The sequence below is a fragment of the Strongylocentrotus purpuratus genome, unplaced genomic scaffold, assembly GCF_000002235.5.
Source record: "Strongylocentrotus purpuratus isolate Spur 01 unplaced genomic scaffold, Spur_5.0 spur5_contig_845, whole genome shotgun sequence".
NCBI classification, from domain to species: domain Eukaryota; kingdom Metazoa; phylum Echinodermata; class Echinoidea; order Camarodonta; family Strongylocentrotidae; genus Strongylocentrotus; species Strongylocentrotus purpuratus.
This window is the reverse complement of record NW_022145552.1, coordinates 1,931,815-1,950,513: the sequence shown is the minus strand read 5'-3', so window position 1 is coordinate 1,950,513 and position 18,699 is coordinate 1,931,815. Positions and strand designations below refer to the sequence as shown.

Here is an 18,699-nt window from a genome sequence, read left to right as displayed (position 1 = left end):
TCATTCTTTTTATAGATTTGGTATATGTTCCCAGGACGAAAGAGTAGTCGAGCTCTGTGTGACAACAGTGTAAACAAGATACATTGATCGGGACAGAAATGAAATTGGGAGACTAGCTTACACACAGTAGGCTCACAATTATGTAGCTTTAATTAAATTGATGCTAACTGTACTGTACGTGCAAAGTTTGTAGACCATGGCACACTGGATGTTGAAGTACAATGTACAGTTCGATAAAGCATGTTGTAGACTGAATTCGAAATGCTCTTTACCATATGCTAGCAAGAGTAATTAATGCCTGCATGTACAACATGAAAGAAAAGTCTATGAATAATCTCTTTTTTTGGAAAAAATAGATATTGACTGGTACATGCACAAGTTACAGCTAATCTTGTGCTCTGGTATAGGTATCGTATGTCAAGAGAACGTGGCTATATTTCATTCTGGATTGTTTATCCTGCAGCTAGTGGATTGATTGTTTAAACCAGTAAAATAAAAACAACCTCACAAAAACTTGCTGGAAATCATAATCTTCGATAAAAACCACAACTCCCATTTGCCCATAGTGACCTGTCTTTAAATAAGCACATGGTGTCAGGCCTACTTACCCGGATTTCCTTATCTTTCTATGCACATTACTCAGCACCTATACATTTTCTACCAAAATTGTTTGGTGCATGTCATTTATTTGTAATCTTGAACATTCAGTGTAAGTTTTGTTGGATTCTGTGAAAATTTATTTTCAATCATTACCATAACTCATGCATGCAAGCTTTGTCTTTAATCAGTTTTTTTAAATAAACTTGTAGATCTGCTTCATGGTGTAATGTTTGGAAAATAAAGGTAGAAGGATTCCCATGAAATTAAATTATGAAGAAAGTTTTCATCATTTTAGCCTGCATCAAAAAGTGAAAAACTAAAAATGTAAGCTCGAAAGAAATACATCTGAAAATAGATATTGACTCACACCTTTGTCCAAAACACACACACACACACACACTGTGCTTGCGAAGAGCGCTGTCCATGCGACAGTGGTTGTCGTGGCGATATTGCAATAGGCTTATCGATAGCTTTGAACAGTAAGGTCACGCAAAATCCTCTTTCTTCTTCATGGTGATAGTATTTAATGTCAGGTGACCCATCCGTGGCTAATCCTTGCACTGGCATTTTTTGATGGAGGATGTAAATGTAATATCACTACCGGTACTTTGTTTTATCTCAGATAGTTCCGAATTCATATAAAAATTTGAAAACAGGACACGGACAATCCATGAAAATTTCTGTACAGAGCAAGTCGGAGAGGAGCTCACAAGAAAAATCTCATTGTCGCTGATTGTGTGTGATTGATCGCAACTTAAAACATTCACAAGTTTCTTATTTTCAATTGGAATTCACTCAACCTTTCACTGACCTGTTCCTCTCATTATTTTGCTTCTATTGATAAGTTGATACCAACTCAATAGCAGTATCGACTTCTCCTTTAAGAGCCCATACTTCTTGACTTCTCAAGTTTATTTGAAAGATTTATTTGAAAGATGAATATTAATCAATTATATTGTAAATTCATCATTTGGATCCTTACAAAACAGATCCCCCACTTCATGGAGGCCCTGACCATCACTGGGACGGACCTGACCATCACTGGGACAGACCTGACCATCACTGGGACGGACCTGACCATCACTGGGACGGACCTGGGACTCAACACTCCCACGATACGCAAGGCATCCAAGCCCAGTCGTGGACTCCCACCAGAAAGATGAATAAATCAATGACATTGTGAATTTATCTTTTGAATCTTTACAAAACAGATACCCCACTTCATGGAGGCCCTGACCATCACCGGGACGGACCTGGGCCTCAACGCTCCCACGATACGCAAGGCATCCAAGCCCAGTCGTGGACTCCACGGAAAGATTTATTTGAAAGATGAATATTAATCAATGACATTGTGAATTCATCTTTTGAATCCTTACAAAACAGATACCCCACTTCATGGACCCCAGACCATCACCGGGACGGATCTGGGACTCAACACTCCCACGATACGCAAGGCATCCAAGCCCAGTCGTGGACTCCACAGAAAGACTTATTTGAAAGATGAATAAATCAATGACATTGTGAATTTATCTTTTGAATCATTACAAAACAGATACCCCACTTCATGGAGGCCCTGACCATCACAGGGATGGACTTGGGCCTCAACGCTCCCACGATACGCAAGGCATCCAAGTCCACGATGGACTCCCACCACGGAAAGATATTATTGAAAGATGAATAAACCAATGACATTGTGAATTTATCTTTTGAATCCTTACAAAACAGATACCCCACTTCATGGAGGCCCTGACCATCACCGGGACGGACCTGGGACTCAACGCTCCCACGATACGCAAGGCATCCAAGCCCACGGTGGACTCTAGGGGCATGTGGGTGGATCTGGAGATGCACTACGGTGGCTCCTGCTGGATGACGCTCTCCACCAAGTTTAACCTGTGGAAGCTGGGCAAGGACACCCGCATGGAGAGGGAGATGGAGGACCTCATGTCCGGCAAGAAGGAGGGTATCGAGAAGCTGGAAAGGTAATTGTTCTGGGAGGATAATGGAAGAAAAATGACAAACAAGCTGTGTAATCAGTGCTCTATACATGTATTGCATGTATCTTTTGAATGGCATTGGTATATATGAGCACAAGGGGGTGTTTCACAAAGATCCTAAGTTGAACTTATCTCTAAGTTGGACTTAACAATTAGGGAAAGCTGTTAGCATTCTTGAAATTATTTTGTAAAAGTTATTTTAAAAGGCATTCAAATCATTCATATTTCCTATTATCATGGGAGATTTCATGTTCTTGATGTGGAATTTATAAAAAGTCTAAAATACATGAATTTTGCTTTTGAATATATTTCGTTACAAATGGCTCTCCATAATATTTAAGTCCAACTTAGACTTAAGTTCGACTTAGAATCTATGTGAAACACCCCCCTGAAGTAAGGAGAGGAAGATGGAGTACTTGATGCCTTGCAAAAACCTCCTGATTATATTATGCTTTCTCTTGAATTCATTTTGTTGTTAGTATATGACTAGGTGTCCACTTAGTAAAAGAGACTTTTAGACATTCAACCCAGTGGGAGACTCCTTCAAATATGTCTGATAAAGTACCACTGCCTTATTAAAGTACATGTACATGTACATGTGCACTGAGTTTGAATATCAACTGCTGTAAAGTGCAAATCAAAAGCAAGTTTATAGATTCATGTTTGTTTCACAATTGATTCTCCGGTCAGGAGACCCTTTGGCAAGCTGTATATATTCTACTTTTGCTTCATAACACATCGCACCAGGACAGCATTTGGCACGCTTTCTTATAAGTTGTCAAGCATGATTATCTTATATATCTCACAGCAAAAATTTGCATACAGATTGAGAATGGTCTACCACAATACTCAAGCGAACACAACTAGGATATTACTTTTTTACTTATTTTGTTTCACCATTGCATGCACATCTCAGCACGAGACAGCTAGCTGAGTTTCAAACTTATTTTGTTTCAAAATGTTATGGAATTCACTCTCTCACCTCTCTATTCTGTTGTGCTGTGATAACCGAGAAAATATCAATATCCATACGTTTTGCTGTGTTCATGCATGCATTGCTATGAAATTCAGATTCTCTCTTCACACCCTCTGGGCATGTGAGTAATTTCTCTCTCTCCACCTCTCTCTCTTTCTCTCTCTCTCTCTCTCTCTCTCTTTCTATCTCTGTCTCTCTCTGTCCCTCTCCATCTCTCTCTCTCTTGCTCTCTATCTATCTCTCTCTCTCTTTCCATCTCTCTCTATCTACCTATCTATTGATCTCTCTCTCTCTCTATATATATATATATCTTTCCGTCTCTCTCTCTCTCTATTTATCTCTCGCTCTCTCTCTCTCCTTTTCTCTCTCCTTTTCTCTCTCTCTCTCTCTCTCTCTCTATCTCTAATCCCCTCTCTCCCTCTCTCTCTTCTCCCTGGGGATTTTGATCACAGATGAAGCTTTTGGGAAAGAAGATCTTCATGATTCAAATATCCCCCCCCCCCCATTCAGTTGAACATTGATTATTATCAGTTGTTGATGACTCAGGGGCATTCTTGTATTTTCTTTCAGACCTGCACCCCCGCCAGAACATTCGCTCAGGTTGGGATAGTGAATTTGTTTGATTTTAATTTTAAAGAATTTGTTCTCTGTATACCTCCTGGAGATTGAGTAAATCAAATCTTGCAAACTTTCCCCTTTAGTTTTTCTTTAAATCTCTCTGCCCATGCATGCGCTTTAAACACTGCATTGGTGTTTTGAGTTTTCAGTCGTATATAAATTCCTCTTTTTATGTTTTCTTATTTTGATGCTTCCTTTGTCCATGCCTGAATGTGTCTGTACCTACGAGTACAATATGTTTTATCTCTGTCTTTGTTCATTTTTTTCTTTCTCTCTCTCTCTCTCTCTCTCTCTCTCTCTCTCTCTCTCGTTCTCTTTCTCTCTCTCTATTGCTCTCTTTTTTTTTCTTTTTTTTTTACTGCCAATCTTGCATCTGGGTTCAGTATTCCTCTTGCTTCTTTCATCTGGCAATCTTTCTTTTGTATTATATTTATATTCTGATCTTTCAGTGCCTATCTCTCTGTTTCTATTGGTGTGTTTACTTAAAGATAAGCTTGAGTTCTGGTAATGATAGAAAATAAATTCCCTAAGAATCCGACAAAACTTACACTGAATGTTCAAGATTACAAATAAATGACATCTGCCAAACGATTTGGTAGAAAATGTATAGGGGCTGAGCAATGTGCATCGAAAGATAAGGAAATCAATGTAAGGAGGCCTAACACCACATGCTTTTAAACACACGTCACCATGTGCAGATGAGAGATGTGGTTTTTATTGAAGATGATTTCCAGCAAGTGTTTGTGAGGTTTTTATTTTACTGGTTTAAAGTTCAAACAATTAATCAACTGCAGGATAAACAATCAAGAATGAATTATAGCCACGTTCTCATGACAAACGATGCCCATACCAGAGCTCAAGTTAAGCTTTAACTGTTTCTGTGGTGGTTGATTTGTTTCTATCTCTCTGTTTCTATTAGTGTGTTTTCTTAACTGTTTCTGTTGTGGTAATTGTGTTGCTATCTCTCTGAATCTAAGTTTTGATTCCCTTTACTCCAATTCCCTGTCTTTGTCTTGGAATTTCTCTCTCTCTGTCTAATGTGATCTTCCCGCGTATCCTGTCCAATTTCTCTATTTCTACTCCTTCTCCTGTGTTCTGGTTTCTATTCTAGCTCTTGTTGTGTTATTTTTCTATTATCCTTATTATCTGCACTGAAGGACAACACAATCACCATTTTGTTCAATTCTTCTGAAAATTTGAAAGGGTATTTTCCCCCTTTTAAAAAACTTAACGTGCAAGTGGTTACTCAATGTACAGGAGGTTGTATCTGTATGGAGCTCGTTGCATAAGACTGATCAAAGATCTTTATTCATATAACCGCAAGTTCCTTAACCAGTAGCAAGCAGGATCTAGTATATACAGTGCGTCCCAGAAAAAACGAAACCGAGAATTATCAATGTTTTATCAAATCTTAATCTCAATTACAATTAATAGATGACACATATTTGTAAAGCTTAGATTCTTCACTTTCATTTGATGCAACTGACATGATGCATATTTCATGCATGAGTGATTAAAAACAATTTGAAGAGAGGGTAATTTCAAAGAGAAAATCACATTTCTAGAAAGTTCATTTTATGCCCTTTCATATGACACCTCAATCAGGAAAAATGAGCCAGTAATAACAAAATTCTGTTTGTTTAAAGTAATGCTTGCATTTTCATAATTTGATTAAACGATTTCATTTACACTGGCTGCCTGTCGTAGCAACAAACAGAGTTGAAGAAAGACTTAACTCCATTTCATTGACAATCAGCCATGCATGAAGTCTTTCTTCTTCTTTCTGGGACGCACTGTATAGCAAGCTCTACTAAAAAAACAAAAAAACATTGATACTAACAACCATTGAAATATTGCATATTGTCTGTTTGGACGGAGCCAGAAGCACGATAACTCATAACACAGAGTTAATGCCCTTCTAGCTCCGAACAGACACATTTCATCCGCTAGCAGTCAGGGTACAGGCAGGGGGCATTAACTCACTGACTTTGTCGTGGAGTTAATGCCTTTCTACCTCTCTCATTCTTCAATGTTGTGAAATTGCAAATTAAATTTTGCCAGTATTATGCAACAGCGCTCTGGTCCTACCAGTACTCCCGCTTAGTTAGTCTTGGTGTTAGATTAACCTGAATTATGCACCGAATATCTGACTAGAAGTGACACCTTGTATAATACTTCATATCATCTGTTTGAAGTCACAAGGGCATTTTAACTTGTGTTCTGTAAGTCTGTACGCATCTAGTTCATGCCCTTGTGACTCCTAACAGACAGTGTGATGATTGCCAATTTATTAACCATTTAATGTCAGGTATCTAATCTTGAATCCTATCGCCACATTGTATAGAATCCACATTTTGTAGATTAGAATTCCCATATTGCAGTTTGAATGTCACACAGTGAATCATGTATAGATATTTGAATGTTAGTTAGAAATATTTACAAATTAAAATATATATGCTGTGTTTATATGAATATTTATATGCTATTGAATATCATTTAGTGTTTGTACATGTATATGACTATGCAATTCATTCATTTATATATAGATAGATATTCACATGCCATAGGCTATAAAATATTCTTCTCTTTTCTTTCTTTAAAAAAAAAAAAATTGTGCAAAAGGATGTGAACATGTTTCAGTTTTGTTCTACCTTAGAGCAACATTTATCTTGTTTCCTTTGAAATCTTTTCAAAAGTATGTGCTGAATTACTATGTAATAGATCTGTTACCATTGCTCAATAACATTCTGATGTGAAAGTATGATCTATTAATATGCAGTACCTTGATAATATTATTTCCAAGAAAAATGTCTTTCAATCATGTTTGATAAACAGCTCTAAGCTCCAAACATTGAAATAAATCCCACACTCGTGCATATATTATGTGCAAATTATTGTTTCAACTTAAAAAAAAAAGAATATTGTGTTTCAATTTTTAGATTTTTTAAATACAGCTCTGAGCATTCAGATTTTGAAATAAATTCCACACTCATGCATATATTATGTGCAAATTATCATTTAAAATAAAAAATGAAAAATTGTCTTTCAATCATTTTTCTAAAATTACAGCTCTGAGCTTTCAGATTTTGAAATAATTTCTACAAACTTAGTTTTACATGTATATGCAAATTATCATTTAAAAAATTTTGAAAGCAAAAATCAGAGCAAAACCTTAAACTTTATAACAGGAAAAATGCATTTTCGCCCTCTAAAAACGGCGCCTACTGCACGTAGAGATGTATTACTTATAGTGCATACATGTAGGTACAATGATTTATTTGAAGATTATTTTTTTTTATAATGAAACGGTGTCATCAACAAGTCTTCGCAACTGCACCCAAAATACACACATCTTATGAATAGTTCACAAAGGATATAATAAATGACATTTGTATAATTGCAATCAAGGTGACATTGCATCTTTCTATGATAAATTACCCTTATGCTATCTTGGGTAACATTACTGTGCACATTATACTTTATCAAATTCATCATTTAGAAAATATTATCCTCTTCTTGGTCATCAATTTTGCCAAATATTCCATTTTGAATAGTTGAATATACTAAAATAATTCTGGATTTCAAATGCAACATCCTGCAGTGTGAATGCGCTGTTGAAAACTGTTAAAACGCTGTTCTGTTATTAACCTTCAACTTTTTAATCACTTTCTATATAATATTTGCAACTGTTCATGTTATATACACAGAATAATCTATTTGATATTGCAGTAAATGTTTCTTTTTATTTGTATTATCTTTTATTTGTATATATATATATATATATATATATATATATATATATATATATATATACAACAAGCATGCATTGTGATTTTATTATTTTCTAACCCAGCCCTGTCTCCTTCCTTCCTCTTTTTTATTTATCCAATATTTCCCCTTTCTTGGCTCTCTTGCACTTCCTACCTTTTGGCACTAACCTTTGCTGTTAACACACACACAAACACATTGTGCAGCACTACAATGTACTCCAGCAAAACAGGCAGTGCTGCCATTTCTAACAAAAAGCATGCTTTAGGCAACCCTGGTTACCCATCCCCTACTACTACTGTACGTAGTAAAGACAGGTAATATATATATATATATATATACAAAAAAAAGCTTCTCCAGTTTTCACTTCCTCTGCATACGTGTGCACATGGTTTTCGCTTGTTGTTGCTCTTTTGCCTCCATCCCATCATATCATTAGATCCCAGTTCCACATACATGTATAGGACTGTGTTGAAATGACATATATACCATGTAGAGTAGATTGTGAAGAAAGTACAGTTAACATCTAAAACATTCATACACCTTGTAAATTTGATGTTTTTTGTGTTTATCAAAACTCAGCATGAAAGGTGAACTTGTTGAATTAGGGCCTTTGTTGAAAACTTTTAGATATGAGCTTTAATATGGCACATTCTCCAGAAACATACATTGGGACCACTACATTTTAACATAACGTACTTAAAAAATTACAAAACTTGGTTTACAAGGGTATAAATAATTTAGTTTACTGTATGTTTGGAACCAGAAGGGCGTTAACTCTGTAAAAGTATTGGTTTCATGCCCTTCTTGCTCTTAGCAGAGAGTATATACATGTACATCAGTTTTCCTTGGATTTTTCTTATTTAGTAAAATCATTTGTGCTCTGAAATTTCCCTGATCTACTTGAATAATAGATTCAAAATCCATGAAGATATATTCACAATTTAGCCTTATCTACATCATGTACTTACTTACTACAAAATGAATTTTAAATAAAAGTATGGATGAATGGTTTAAGAAAAACAATAAGAACAAAAGTGAAAAGATGATTAGCAAAATCAAAATGTTATAGTTATATTTTGTACATTGTACAATATCTAATCAAGTTTCAAGCTTCCATATTTAAAAAAAAAAATCTTATGACAGATTCAGCTCATTGATTGCTTTTAGAGCTATTCTCACTATGAATATAACGGACAAAGAAAGCGGACAAAATATACAGTTCCTCAGGTAGACAAAGGAACATCCCTTCACTACTATTATGTAAAAATGTGTAGAACGGGTGAATATGCATGTGACACCTGTTCTACATGTACACATTTTTACATAATAGCAGTGAAGGGATGTTCCTTTGTCTACCTGAGGAACTGTATATTTTGTCCGCTTTCTTTGTCCGTCATATTCATAGTGTCTGCACCTTCAGATTAGTTTGTCATTTTCATACTGGTATTAAACCAAGAATTTAAATAGGCATGGGATCACTCTCTTTCTTATCAGAACAGGGAGAAACCATCGTAAGTGCCAAAAATAGAGGCCCCCTGTGACCAAAATAGCTCAGAAATCATGGTTGACATTGACTCCTTGAACTTCCCAAAGCAGGTCATGATTGTCTACGTGTAAAGCATTTGTCACGTATATCATGGCTGTAAAATCTCTTTGTTTATTTCTCATTCATTCAAAACCCATTTATGTTGATCTTCCTTTGGACAGAAAAAGGACTCCATTTTCATAATGTTTCACTGACTTCATTTGATTTCAATGGAATGTTCTTTTTTTCTTAGTATATACAAAACTCCTCTGTTTTTTCTAATCTGCTCACTTTCTCCTCTTCTCAAGCTATAATTGCTCTTTCTTTCTCTTTCTTTCTTCCTCTTGTATGGAGTCTCTCCATTTTTATTTATTTATTTATTATTATTATTATTTTTTTCTTCATTTTTTTAAAGGTAAAGACCAGTATTGGAAACGCCCCAATTTCAAAAAACGAAATGGAAGCTCTTTATTACCAATCATGTGAAAGAATATGTTTTGACTAATACATGATGATACAAATTTTGCCGGGAAACCGCCTACTAATTTATATATTTGGTAAATTAGTTTATCTATTGGACTGTGAGAGATAAACGCGCGTGTCGCGCACATGTGCGTAGTCCCATATACATCTTTCAGTGTACAGTGCTTGTAACTTTACAAAGACTGGGCCAAATTTTTTATCATTTTGATGATTCCAGAACCTTGCAGTAGACACCAATACTTATATGCTAGATGATCAACATTTTCTGATCGATTCCACAACGTTTCATGCACATTGCAATCGCATGACCATAACTGGACTTTATCTTTAAATTTATTTTTTTTGGGGGGGGGGGGGGAGGGGGGGGGGATCCACATTCTATAGATAGTACTGTATCCAAGTTATTTCTCCATTTGCTTATCATTCTTGCCTCTCACAAGATCTTTTGTTTTCTTCATGAAACATGTCGTTTTGCCTTCTCTACTTTTATCAAGTCTAGGAATACTTTAAACAAATTCCTACCTAACAAAAAATAAGTATGTTCTGCTCGGCTTGCAAAAAAGTCTTCTTTTTTTTTCATGAAAGCATATCGTTTTGCCTTTTGTACTTTTATCAAGACTAGGATTACTTCACAAAAACCTAACTAATAAAATTTAAAGTATTTCCTGCTCCGTTTGCAAAAATATCCCAAGTGCATTGCATTTCAGATCTTTTTCATGAAGGCATATCATTTTGCCTTCTCAACTTTTTATCAAGACTAGGAATACTTCAAAAAAACCTACCTACAAAATTTAAAGTATTTCCTTCTCAATTTGCAAAAAAGTCCCAAGTGCATATCATTCAATTACAGGGCTAGAGTTCTAATCAGTAGGCCTGTCATCATCAGCTCGAGTTTGCCAAATAACCCGCTATTTTAACTATCCCGATCGCAAATTAACCAGTTAAATAGCGTCTTCATTAGCCCGCAGTTGCAATTAACAGATATTTGGTCAAGAAAATATCTTGAGAAATCTCGGTCTTGTTTCACAAATATCCCGCTATTTGGGAAATAGCGGGTTACGGTAATTTGCGCCCGTCTGAGCTAGTTTGTGATGAGCATATCGGTCTGGTGAGGACGCAATTTCAAGTTTCTAGATAATATCCTGAGTCTGAAAATAGCGGATTATTTGGTAAACTCCAGCTGATGATGACAGGCCTGTTGATTCACTCGTACCATGCTACATGTAGGATTAATGACTCAGGGCAGGAAGGAAACACAATAAGACATTATCAATCCGATGTCCTTAAAGAGAAAAACATGAAACAAAATCATAGGAGATGCACTCTGCACGTATTTGGATGATATGGTCTAGAATTGTATTTGTATCAAAGCTGTAACAATGAGGAACGGTCAAATGTTTCATCATGTCAAAAATCAAAGTGGATGAAAACCTGCATCCATATGTTACATGCAGTTTATTCCTAAAAAGAGAACTCCATGCCAACTTGTACATTGTAATGATATTATCTTTACTTATAAAAAAGGAACATCATCTCCTATGAATAGATTAAAAAGCAAATATTATAGGGAACCCTGTCAGGTATCACCAAAATTTACAATGTAGGGTCTTTCTTAGTTATAGAGGGTCCTTTGTGCTCTAACCCAGCTCGTGTCTAGCAGTGTTTACATGAAGAACAACAAATTCTTAAAACATGCTGCATTATGAGTATGATATGAACAAGTCCCAGTATCTCAGCACCTTTTATAAGGGGACAGAGTCTAAATACTTTCTTGTCCAAAAGTATACATCTACATAACATTTCATTGCCTCACTAATATCAAAATTCACATTTTCATTGTAAATATACATGTCAGCTTTATATTCGTCACTCATTAAAAGACGTTGTTATACTAACATTTGAAAAGAAAATAACTTTATTACTAATCTCTCCAGTTGATTAACTTTCATACTTGAAACAGATTTATCAGTACATAAATACATGTATATATAAATATTATACAAATAATGAATGGTTATGAATTCAATAGTGCGAATATTTTCATGAGTTGAAAGATTAACATTCTATTCAACGAGGCGTCAGCCGAGTTGAATAGAATTAATGTTAATCTTTCAACGAATGAAAATATTCGCACCATTGAACGAATGAAAAACATTCATTATTTGTTTTACACAACATTGAAGAAGATCTAATAGAACGTTAATCAACAAATTATGCTTTACTCCTTATATTAAAGATAAATTAAAGTTGGAGTCAAGCCTTCTCGATTACATTCAGATTGCCTTCGCGTCAGATACACGCAGGGATACGCGCGCGCATGGCTGAGAGGTACGCAGTCTGCATATAACCAAAAATGCACGGCGCATATAACCAAAAATGCACGACCGTGCAATATAACATCTATTGAATATCATGTGACCAACAATCCTCCAATCAAATGACAAGGATCCACGTAGGTGTTGTATAAAAAATGTTATCTGCATCATAGATTATCAACAACAAACAAATTGATAATATCCAAGCATTCCATGATCGGTATTTTTATTCTGTATAAAAAGTTTGTTTACATGTATGTGAATTAATTTGCACTTATTTTACAAAGATATTTTATATCTATAGAGCTAGCAGAATTTCTAATTACTGTGAAGTTCACGAGCCATGATTAAACTGTAAAACCTTTCTCTTGATTCGCAGGAGGCAGATGTCTGCTGCCCTCGACAGTGAAGAGGAGGACAGTGCGGAGTCCTCGGATGATGAGGTGGCGGAGGAGACAAACAGTACTACTAGCAGCAATGATGCAGGACTCGCAGAAGACGGGTAAGGGGTAGAAATGTGGAATCAGGGACAAAAAGGATATTTTAAAGACTGTCAACACTACTGGGCCAGAAGGGATTAGACCACACAGCGAGGTCACTGACAGGTGGCTATCTCATTTACTCAGCTCTCAACTAACATAAGAAAAAGAGGATCATGGGGGACCAACCCTGATTGGGGAAGTTTTCTATATTGAGGGAGCAAGTAGCTACAAGTAGGACAGTGGGGCTTTTAGTACCAGTAATACAGTCGAACCTGCTTTTATGATCACCTGTAAAGAAAGACCACCTGTCTACAAAGACCACATTTTTTGTTTCCCTTGAAAACGATTTCTCATTGAAACCTGTACCAAAGGAACCTGTACATCAAGACCACCTGCCTATAAAGGCCACTTTTCTTGTCTCCCTTGGGTGGTCTTTTTAGACAGGTTTCACTGTACTGTCATTCATAGTGTTGTGAGTGCAGTCAAACCTGCTTTAGTGACCGCATGTCTACAAAGACCACAATTTTTTGTTTCCCTTGACAATACATTCTCATTGAAACATGTACTATTAAAAGGAACCTGTCCACGTTTGTGTTTCCCTTGGGTGGTCGCTATCGACGGGTTTGACTGTATTATTTATATTAGTAAAGAGAAAATGATTATCTGTTCCATTTCATCTTTCAAGTTGGAATTAATTTATATTTCATAAAAGTAAATCAATCTTATTCATATTCATAATTACAAGAAATTTACAGTTTTCTGATGTCAGCAGTGTACTCTTTCCGATTTTGGAAAAAATATTGTACAATAGCGGCCATCTCTGTCCATAATTCCTTTAATACAACTTTGAATCAGCTTGATTTGTTAAAATTAATATTAGTGGAATTACCTTAGCAATCAAAGATTGCAAAATTAATGGGTTTGATCTTTAGAGAATCTTTGTGCTTTTTCCAAATTAACAAAGGGGTATGTCATTTGCAACCACTTTTCTTCACAGAACTCGTAGCTCTAGCAAGATCCGGATTTTAATCATTCTATTTTCTTAGAATTTATATGGGAATTACTTTAGAAAATCAAAGATTTTGCAAAATAAATGAAATGTGTTTGATATTAAGGGCATCTTAGTCTTTTTTCCCTCCAAGTTAACAAAGGGTGTAACCTCTCTTCTTCACAGAACTCGTAGCTCCAGCAAGATACTGAGGTTTGTGAACAAGGTTGCCAACTCAAACTACTTCCAGAGGGCCACGCAGAATAAGTACGTCAAGCGAGCCTTCAACGAAGTGTCTAACACCGCAGTGGAGCTCACAGTGGAGGTGAAGGAACTGAGAGGAGTGCTGACTGTGAACATTCCACCACCGCCATCTGATAGAGTATGGTAAGAATGAGTGAAGGTGCTGTTCGCATTAGGCTAGGGGTGAAGGGGTGATGGAAAGGGGGGGGGGGTGGGGGGATGAAGGCATTGGTGGAACTCACCGTAGAAGTGAAGGAACTGAGAGGGGTGCTGACTGTGAACATTCCACCACCCCCATCTGATAGAGTATGGTAAGAATGAGTGAAGGTGCTGTTCACATTAGGCTTGGGGGGGGGGGGATGATGGAAGGGGGGGGGGGTGGGGGGATGAAGGCATTGGTGGAACTCACCGTAGAAGTGAAGGAACTGAGAGGGGTACTGACTGTGAACATTCCACCACCCATAGAAGCATGAAAGGATTGCAACCATTAGTACTTTTCCCAGTCATAACATATTGATAATAATAATAATAATCTGGATTTACATAGCGCTTAATATGAAATACTGTCTCTATGAAGCGTTTTACAGATATTATTACCCAGATCATCAAATTCATTCATGCACAATTTGCACCATCTCCACTCTATATGGAGTATTCCTACCATATGATCACCGTAAGGGGCATATGACAATTACTAACAAAGGCTTTCGTCATCCTGTCTGGTTCCCATTTCTATCCTGGGTATTATGTGGCAAATGTAGACAAATGCCTTGCCAAAAGTCATAAGTGTCGTGTCGGGGATCGAACCCACGACCTTTGAATTTCAAGTCAAGTGCTTAGACCACTCGACCACAACAACTATCGATCCGATCTTGGTCCTGACTCGGCCCACCTAAGTCTGAGAGTGGTATCAGTGTACTAGAAGACACCATGCCAGTTAGATTGACAGTTTATCTGTTATGGTAGATTGACCCCCCCCCCCCCCCCCAAAAAAAAAAAAAAAAAAAAAAAAAATATCAGAGGAATGTCAGTTGGTTTGCGGATGTGACGGAGGTACGAGGCCCTCAAGATGAATTCATTCCTTTTATAGAAGTACATGTTTGGTTGGTTGGTTTTACCTGACTTCTAAACATCATGAATATGCTTGTAAGTAAGCAACCAGGGGACCAACGGCTTTAAGTCCTGTCCGAGTGATTTGATAATGAAGATTAATGCCTTGCCAAGGGGCACTAACTCATCAAATTGATTTAGAACCCGGGACCTCTCGATTACGAGACCACTGCTCAACCTATGAGCCATCGTGCCTTAGGCTGGGTTCATGTGTAACAATATTTTGAAGTTCATTCCACAAACTTTATCTCCAAGCACTATTTTGTTTTTCTTCAGGTATGGATTCCGTGGGAAGCCTCACCTGTGGTTGTCAGCCAAGCCTAAGCTAGGGACGAGACAGGTCACCATCACACACATCACCGAGTACATCGAGAAGAAACTAGAGAAAGAGTTTCAGGTAGGATTGCCATCACAGCCACGGGGGATAGAGGTATCATTAGGGACTTTTAGATTTGCACGAAGACAATGGGGATTGCTACGGTCGACATCCTTTTAACGCATCAGTCCACGCAAATCTAAAAGTCCCTAGGTTCTAGTGCTGTGGTTCCTTGCCTGGTGATTTGACAGCTCCGGCGGCAATTGCTGCGGCTGGAATTGCTCCAGACTTTTCATGTCAGCAAAAGTATACGGTTAGGTTAGGGTTTGGTGGTTACGGTCGTAGCCTAGGTTAAAGGTCAGAGTCAGATACAGTGTTGGGTCCAGTGTTGAAGTCAGGAATTTGGTTGGTGTAGGAAAATACTGCAGAGCAACTGTCGCAGGAGCAAGTGTGGGACAACCAAGCTAGCCATAGGCACAATTTAGGGTCTTTGAGGTGGGAGGGGATAGATAAATGGGTAAAGTCTGTGAACAGTTACATAACAGTAGGGGGAGGGGGGGGGGGGGGTTGATGCCATTGAATAGGTATACGAGATGCCAAGAAAATTAAGAACCAGTAAATCTAGCAGTTAGGTTGTCAACTCAGGATCAACTTCAGCTTACCTACATATGCCTCTCTATACCCAGGGGATAAAAGAGGAAATTAATGGGATGCATGATAACCATTCTTTAATTGAATAGGTTGTGGTTTGCTGTCACTGTGAATACATGGCAGGAAATGGAGATGGTGCACATAAATTATATGGGCAAAAATCCAATAAATAGAATATTTGAAGAGCCCAGAGACTAAAGTTTTGTTTGTTGAAGGTGTGGGGGGGGGGGGGGGGGGGGGGGGGGGGGGGGGGGGAGGGCAGGGGTAATGATTTGCAACTGCACGCAACAAAGATCCAAAATGTATTCTTTGAGCTCTGTGTTTTAAGAGGCAGAAATGTGAAGTGTATTACACCATACATCATCATAGAAAAACTTCCATAGTTTATTGAGGCATATCTCAATAAGGCTTTACTCTAAAACAAAATTAACCAAATGATTTTGCAATCTTAGTCTAAAACATTGTTGATTATGTCAATTTTTTACCACTTGCAAAATATATTGGTGAGATTTTACTATTTTATGGCATCAGACTGTTGAATTACCTCCAAATAACTAGAAAGCAAAGAATCTTTTGTGGTCTGTTGTAATTTCTTACTTTTTGTACCTATTTAATATCAATTTTAATATTTTTCAAGAATGCTGTCGGTATTTAAATTTTTTGTCAGGACATTCGTAGTCAATTTTGTCATTAGGGATGCCCTTATAACCCTACATCAACTTTATTCTTTCGTTCTCATCGTCTATTTTCAGAGAGTCTTTGTGCTGCCCAACATGGACGACATACCCATGCCAATCATGAACTTTGACGTTGAGGAGCATCGCTTTGCCAGATGATGAATCACCCAGCCTCGGCCCCCTTGGACTCCCCCCGCCCTCGCCCCGGAGGGTCAGTATGTCCCTCTCCATCTCTCAGCCCCCATTGGTCAACGTTTCCAGACAGCAGATGGACGCATCGTATTGTGACAAAAGTCAACTGCAGCAGTGTGCTTGTTCCATTCTGCCAACCGACGTGGACGAAGGGTTAAACCCCCTACAGCTTGGACGACCCCAGTATAGCTTCCCAAGTGAGCTGCCAAAGGGATTTAACTCAACCAAGTACCAAGGACGCACACCAAATCATCAGCTGAGAGCCAGAAGGGCGTTAAGTGCTATCGTTGGACACAGTAAATGCCTTTTTTGCTCCCAACGAACAAAGCATGCTGTGCGTCATTTAATTTTGAACGAATTAAGAAGATTGCAATCGATTGTGTACAATAGAAATGGAGGAAATAATTATAATTGTTACATCTATGCTTCGAAGTGTCCACCTTATGAGGACATGATTGATATGAGGTAGGAATATAGAACATAGGGGAGTAAAAACAGATAAAATGATAGATGGAAGAATACAAGAATATCAATATTAGAAGAAGAAAAAATCAGATAACAGGGCAATGAAAGCTAGTAAAAACCTACGGTCATTGTGTTTTTAAATAGTTATAAAATAGTAAGGAGCTTGAAAGGCTACATGAAAAATACCTAGCTAAAAAAAAAATATTAAAAAATGGCCTAAGTATCCATGAACTGAATGCTATTAAAGAAGCTTGATAGTGGAGTTATATTGTGTCGAAATTTTTCGGTTGAAATGCTGAAAATACATACAAAGAGTAAAAGCTCAAATATACCTTCCAGTTCCTGCCAGCCATCTTTGCACCTAATATTCATAATCATCTTCATAATATGGTATTTCCACAGTTAGATTTGAAGGATAGCAGCTTCCACATTTCTGTGACATACCCATTTCAACCCATTGCCTGTGGGAACCAAGGCCCTGTTTCACAAAACTTGAAATCAATAACAAGTTACAAGCTACTGTTATAAGCTACTGAAATCATGGCATCTGATTGGCTGAGAGAAAATTTGTTATAGATAACAAGTTTTATGAAACGGGGGCCCCTGGTGATTCTTGTATGAAGCGTATGGGAAGGAAAGAATGTGGTAGCCAATGGGCTAAAGAAGCCCCGAGTAGGCCAAATGTTTGCAGAAAACAGAGGAATGGGGGGCATGTTTGAAAGCTTTAAAGCCTGTCTGTACTAGTTTGGCCTGGGGGATTAGACCTCCCTGCAAGGTCACTGACACATGGTTATCTCATCAAATCAGCTCTCAATTAACATAAGAAAAAGAGGATCATGGGGGACCAACAGGCACCGATTAGGCATTGTTTGCTATATAGAGGGCGCTGTAAGTAGTGCAGTGGGGCTTTAATTGAAAATCAAAAGCATAATGGTGGTAAAATTGTATAAAGCATCTTGAGTATTAGGGTTTCAGACGTGGTATAAATCTTGCAGTGTCTTTATCGCATTGGTGTGCATTTTTCTGAGTGATAGATACAACTCTTTGTACGCAAATGAACTCTAAATCCGGTCAGTACTTGCTAATGAAACCAAGGGAACAGTGTTGCGTGTAAATGTATTAGAGTGTTAGCATCAGAGATTCCATTCCTCGTCAAATATATGTGTAACTGGTGTGACATCATTGCGGCATTGTTATCCAGTGTGGGAGTGTTTTGTCTTGTGTTGTGATAAAGAGAGTTTTTTTATGTGTCTGTATGGTTGCGGTTTGTCCCGTAGACACCCGATGTAC

The 18,699-nt window shown here is 37.5% G+C and overlaps 1 protein-coding gene across 3 annotated transcripts in view; it reads left to right on the top strand.

The window, feature by feature from the left end:
* The window catches only part of LOC752260 (testis-expressed protein 2), a 42,395-nt gene extending 24,183 nt beyond the window's left edge, over positions 1-18,212 (top strand). Inside the window, exons 4-9 of one of the 3 annotated variants that reach the window (XM_030991767.1) lie at positions 2,326-2,582; positions 8,166-8,276; positions 12,665-12,787; positions 13,942-14,142; positions 15,385-15,505; positions 16,828-18,212. In XM_030991767.1, coding sequence (XP_030847627.1) covers positions 2,326-2,582; positions 8,166-8,276; positions 12,665-12,787; positions 13,942-14,142; positions 15,385-15,505; positions 16,828-16,911 — 897 coding nt within the window. In that variant the 3' untranslated portion in view covers positions 16,912-18,212. Of the gene's footprint in view, positions 1-2,325; positions 2,583-4,143; positions 4,174-8,165; positions 8,277-12,664; positions 12,788-13,941; positions 14,143-15,384; positions 15,506-16,827 lie in introns of all 3 variants that reach the window. The other 2 variants (XM_030991772.1, XM_030991778.1) reach the window with 2 other exon arrangements.
* The last annotated feature ends 487 nt before the right edge of the window (positions 18,213-18,699 follow it).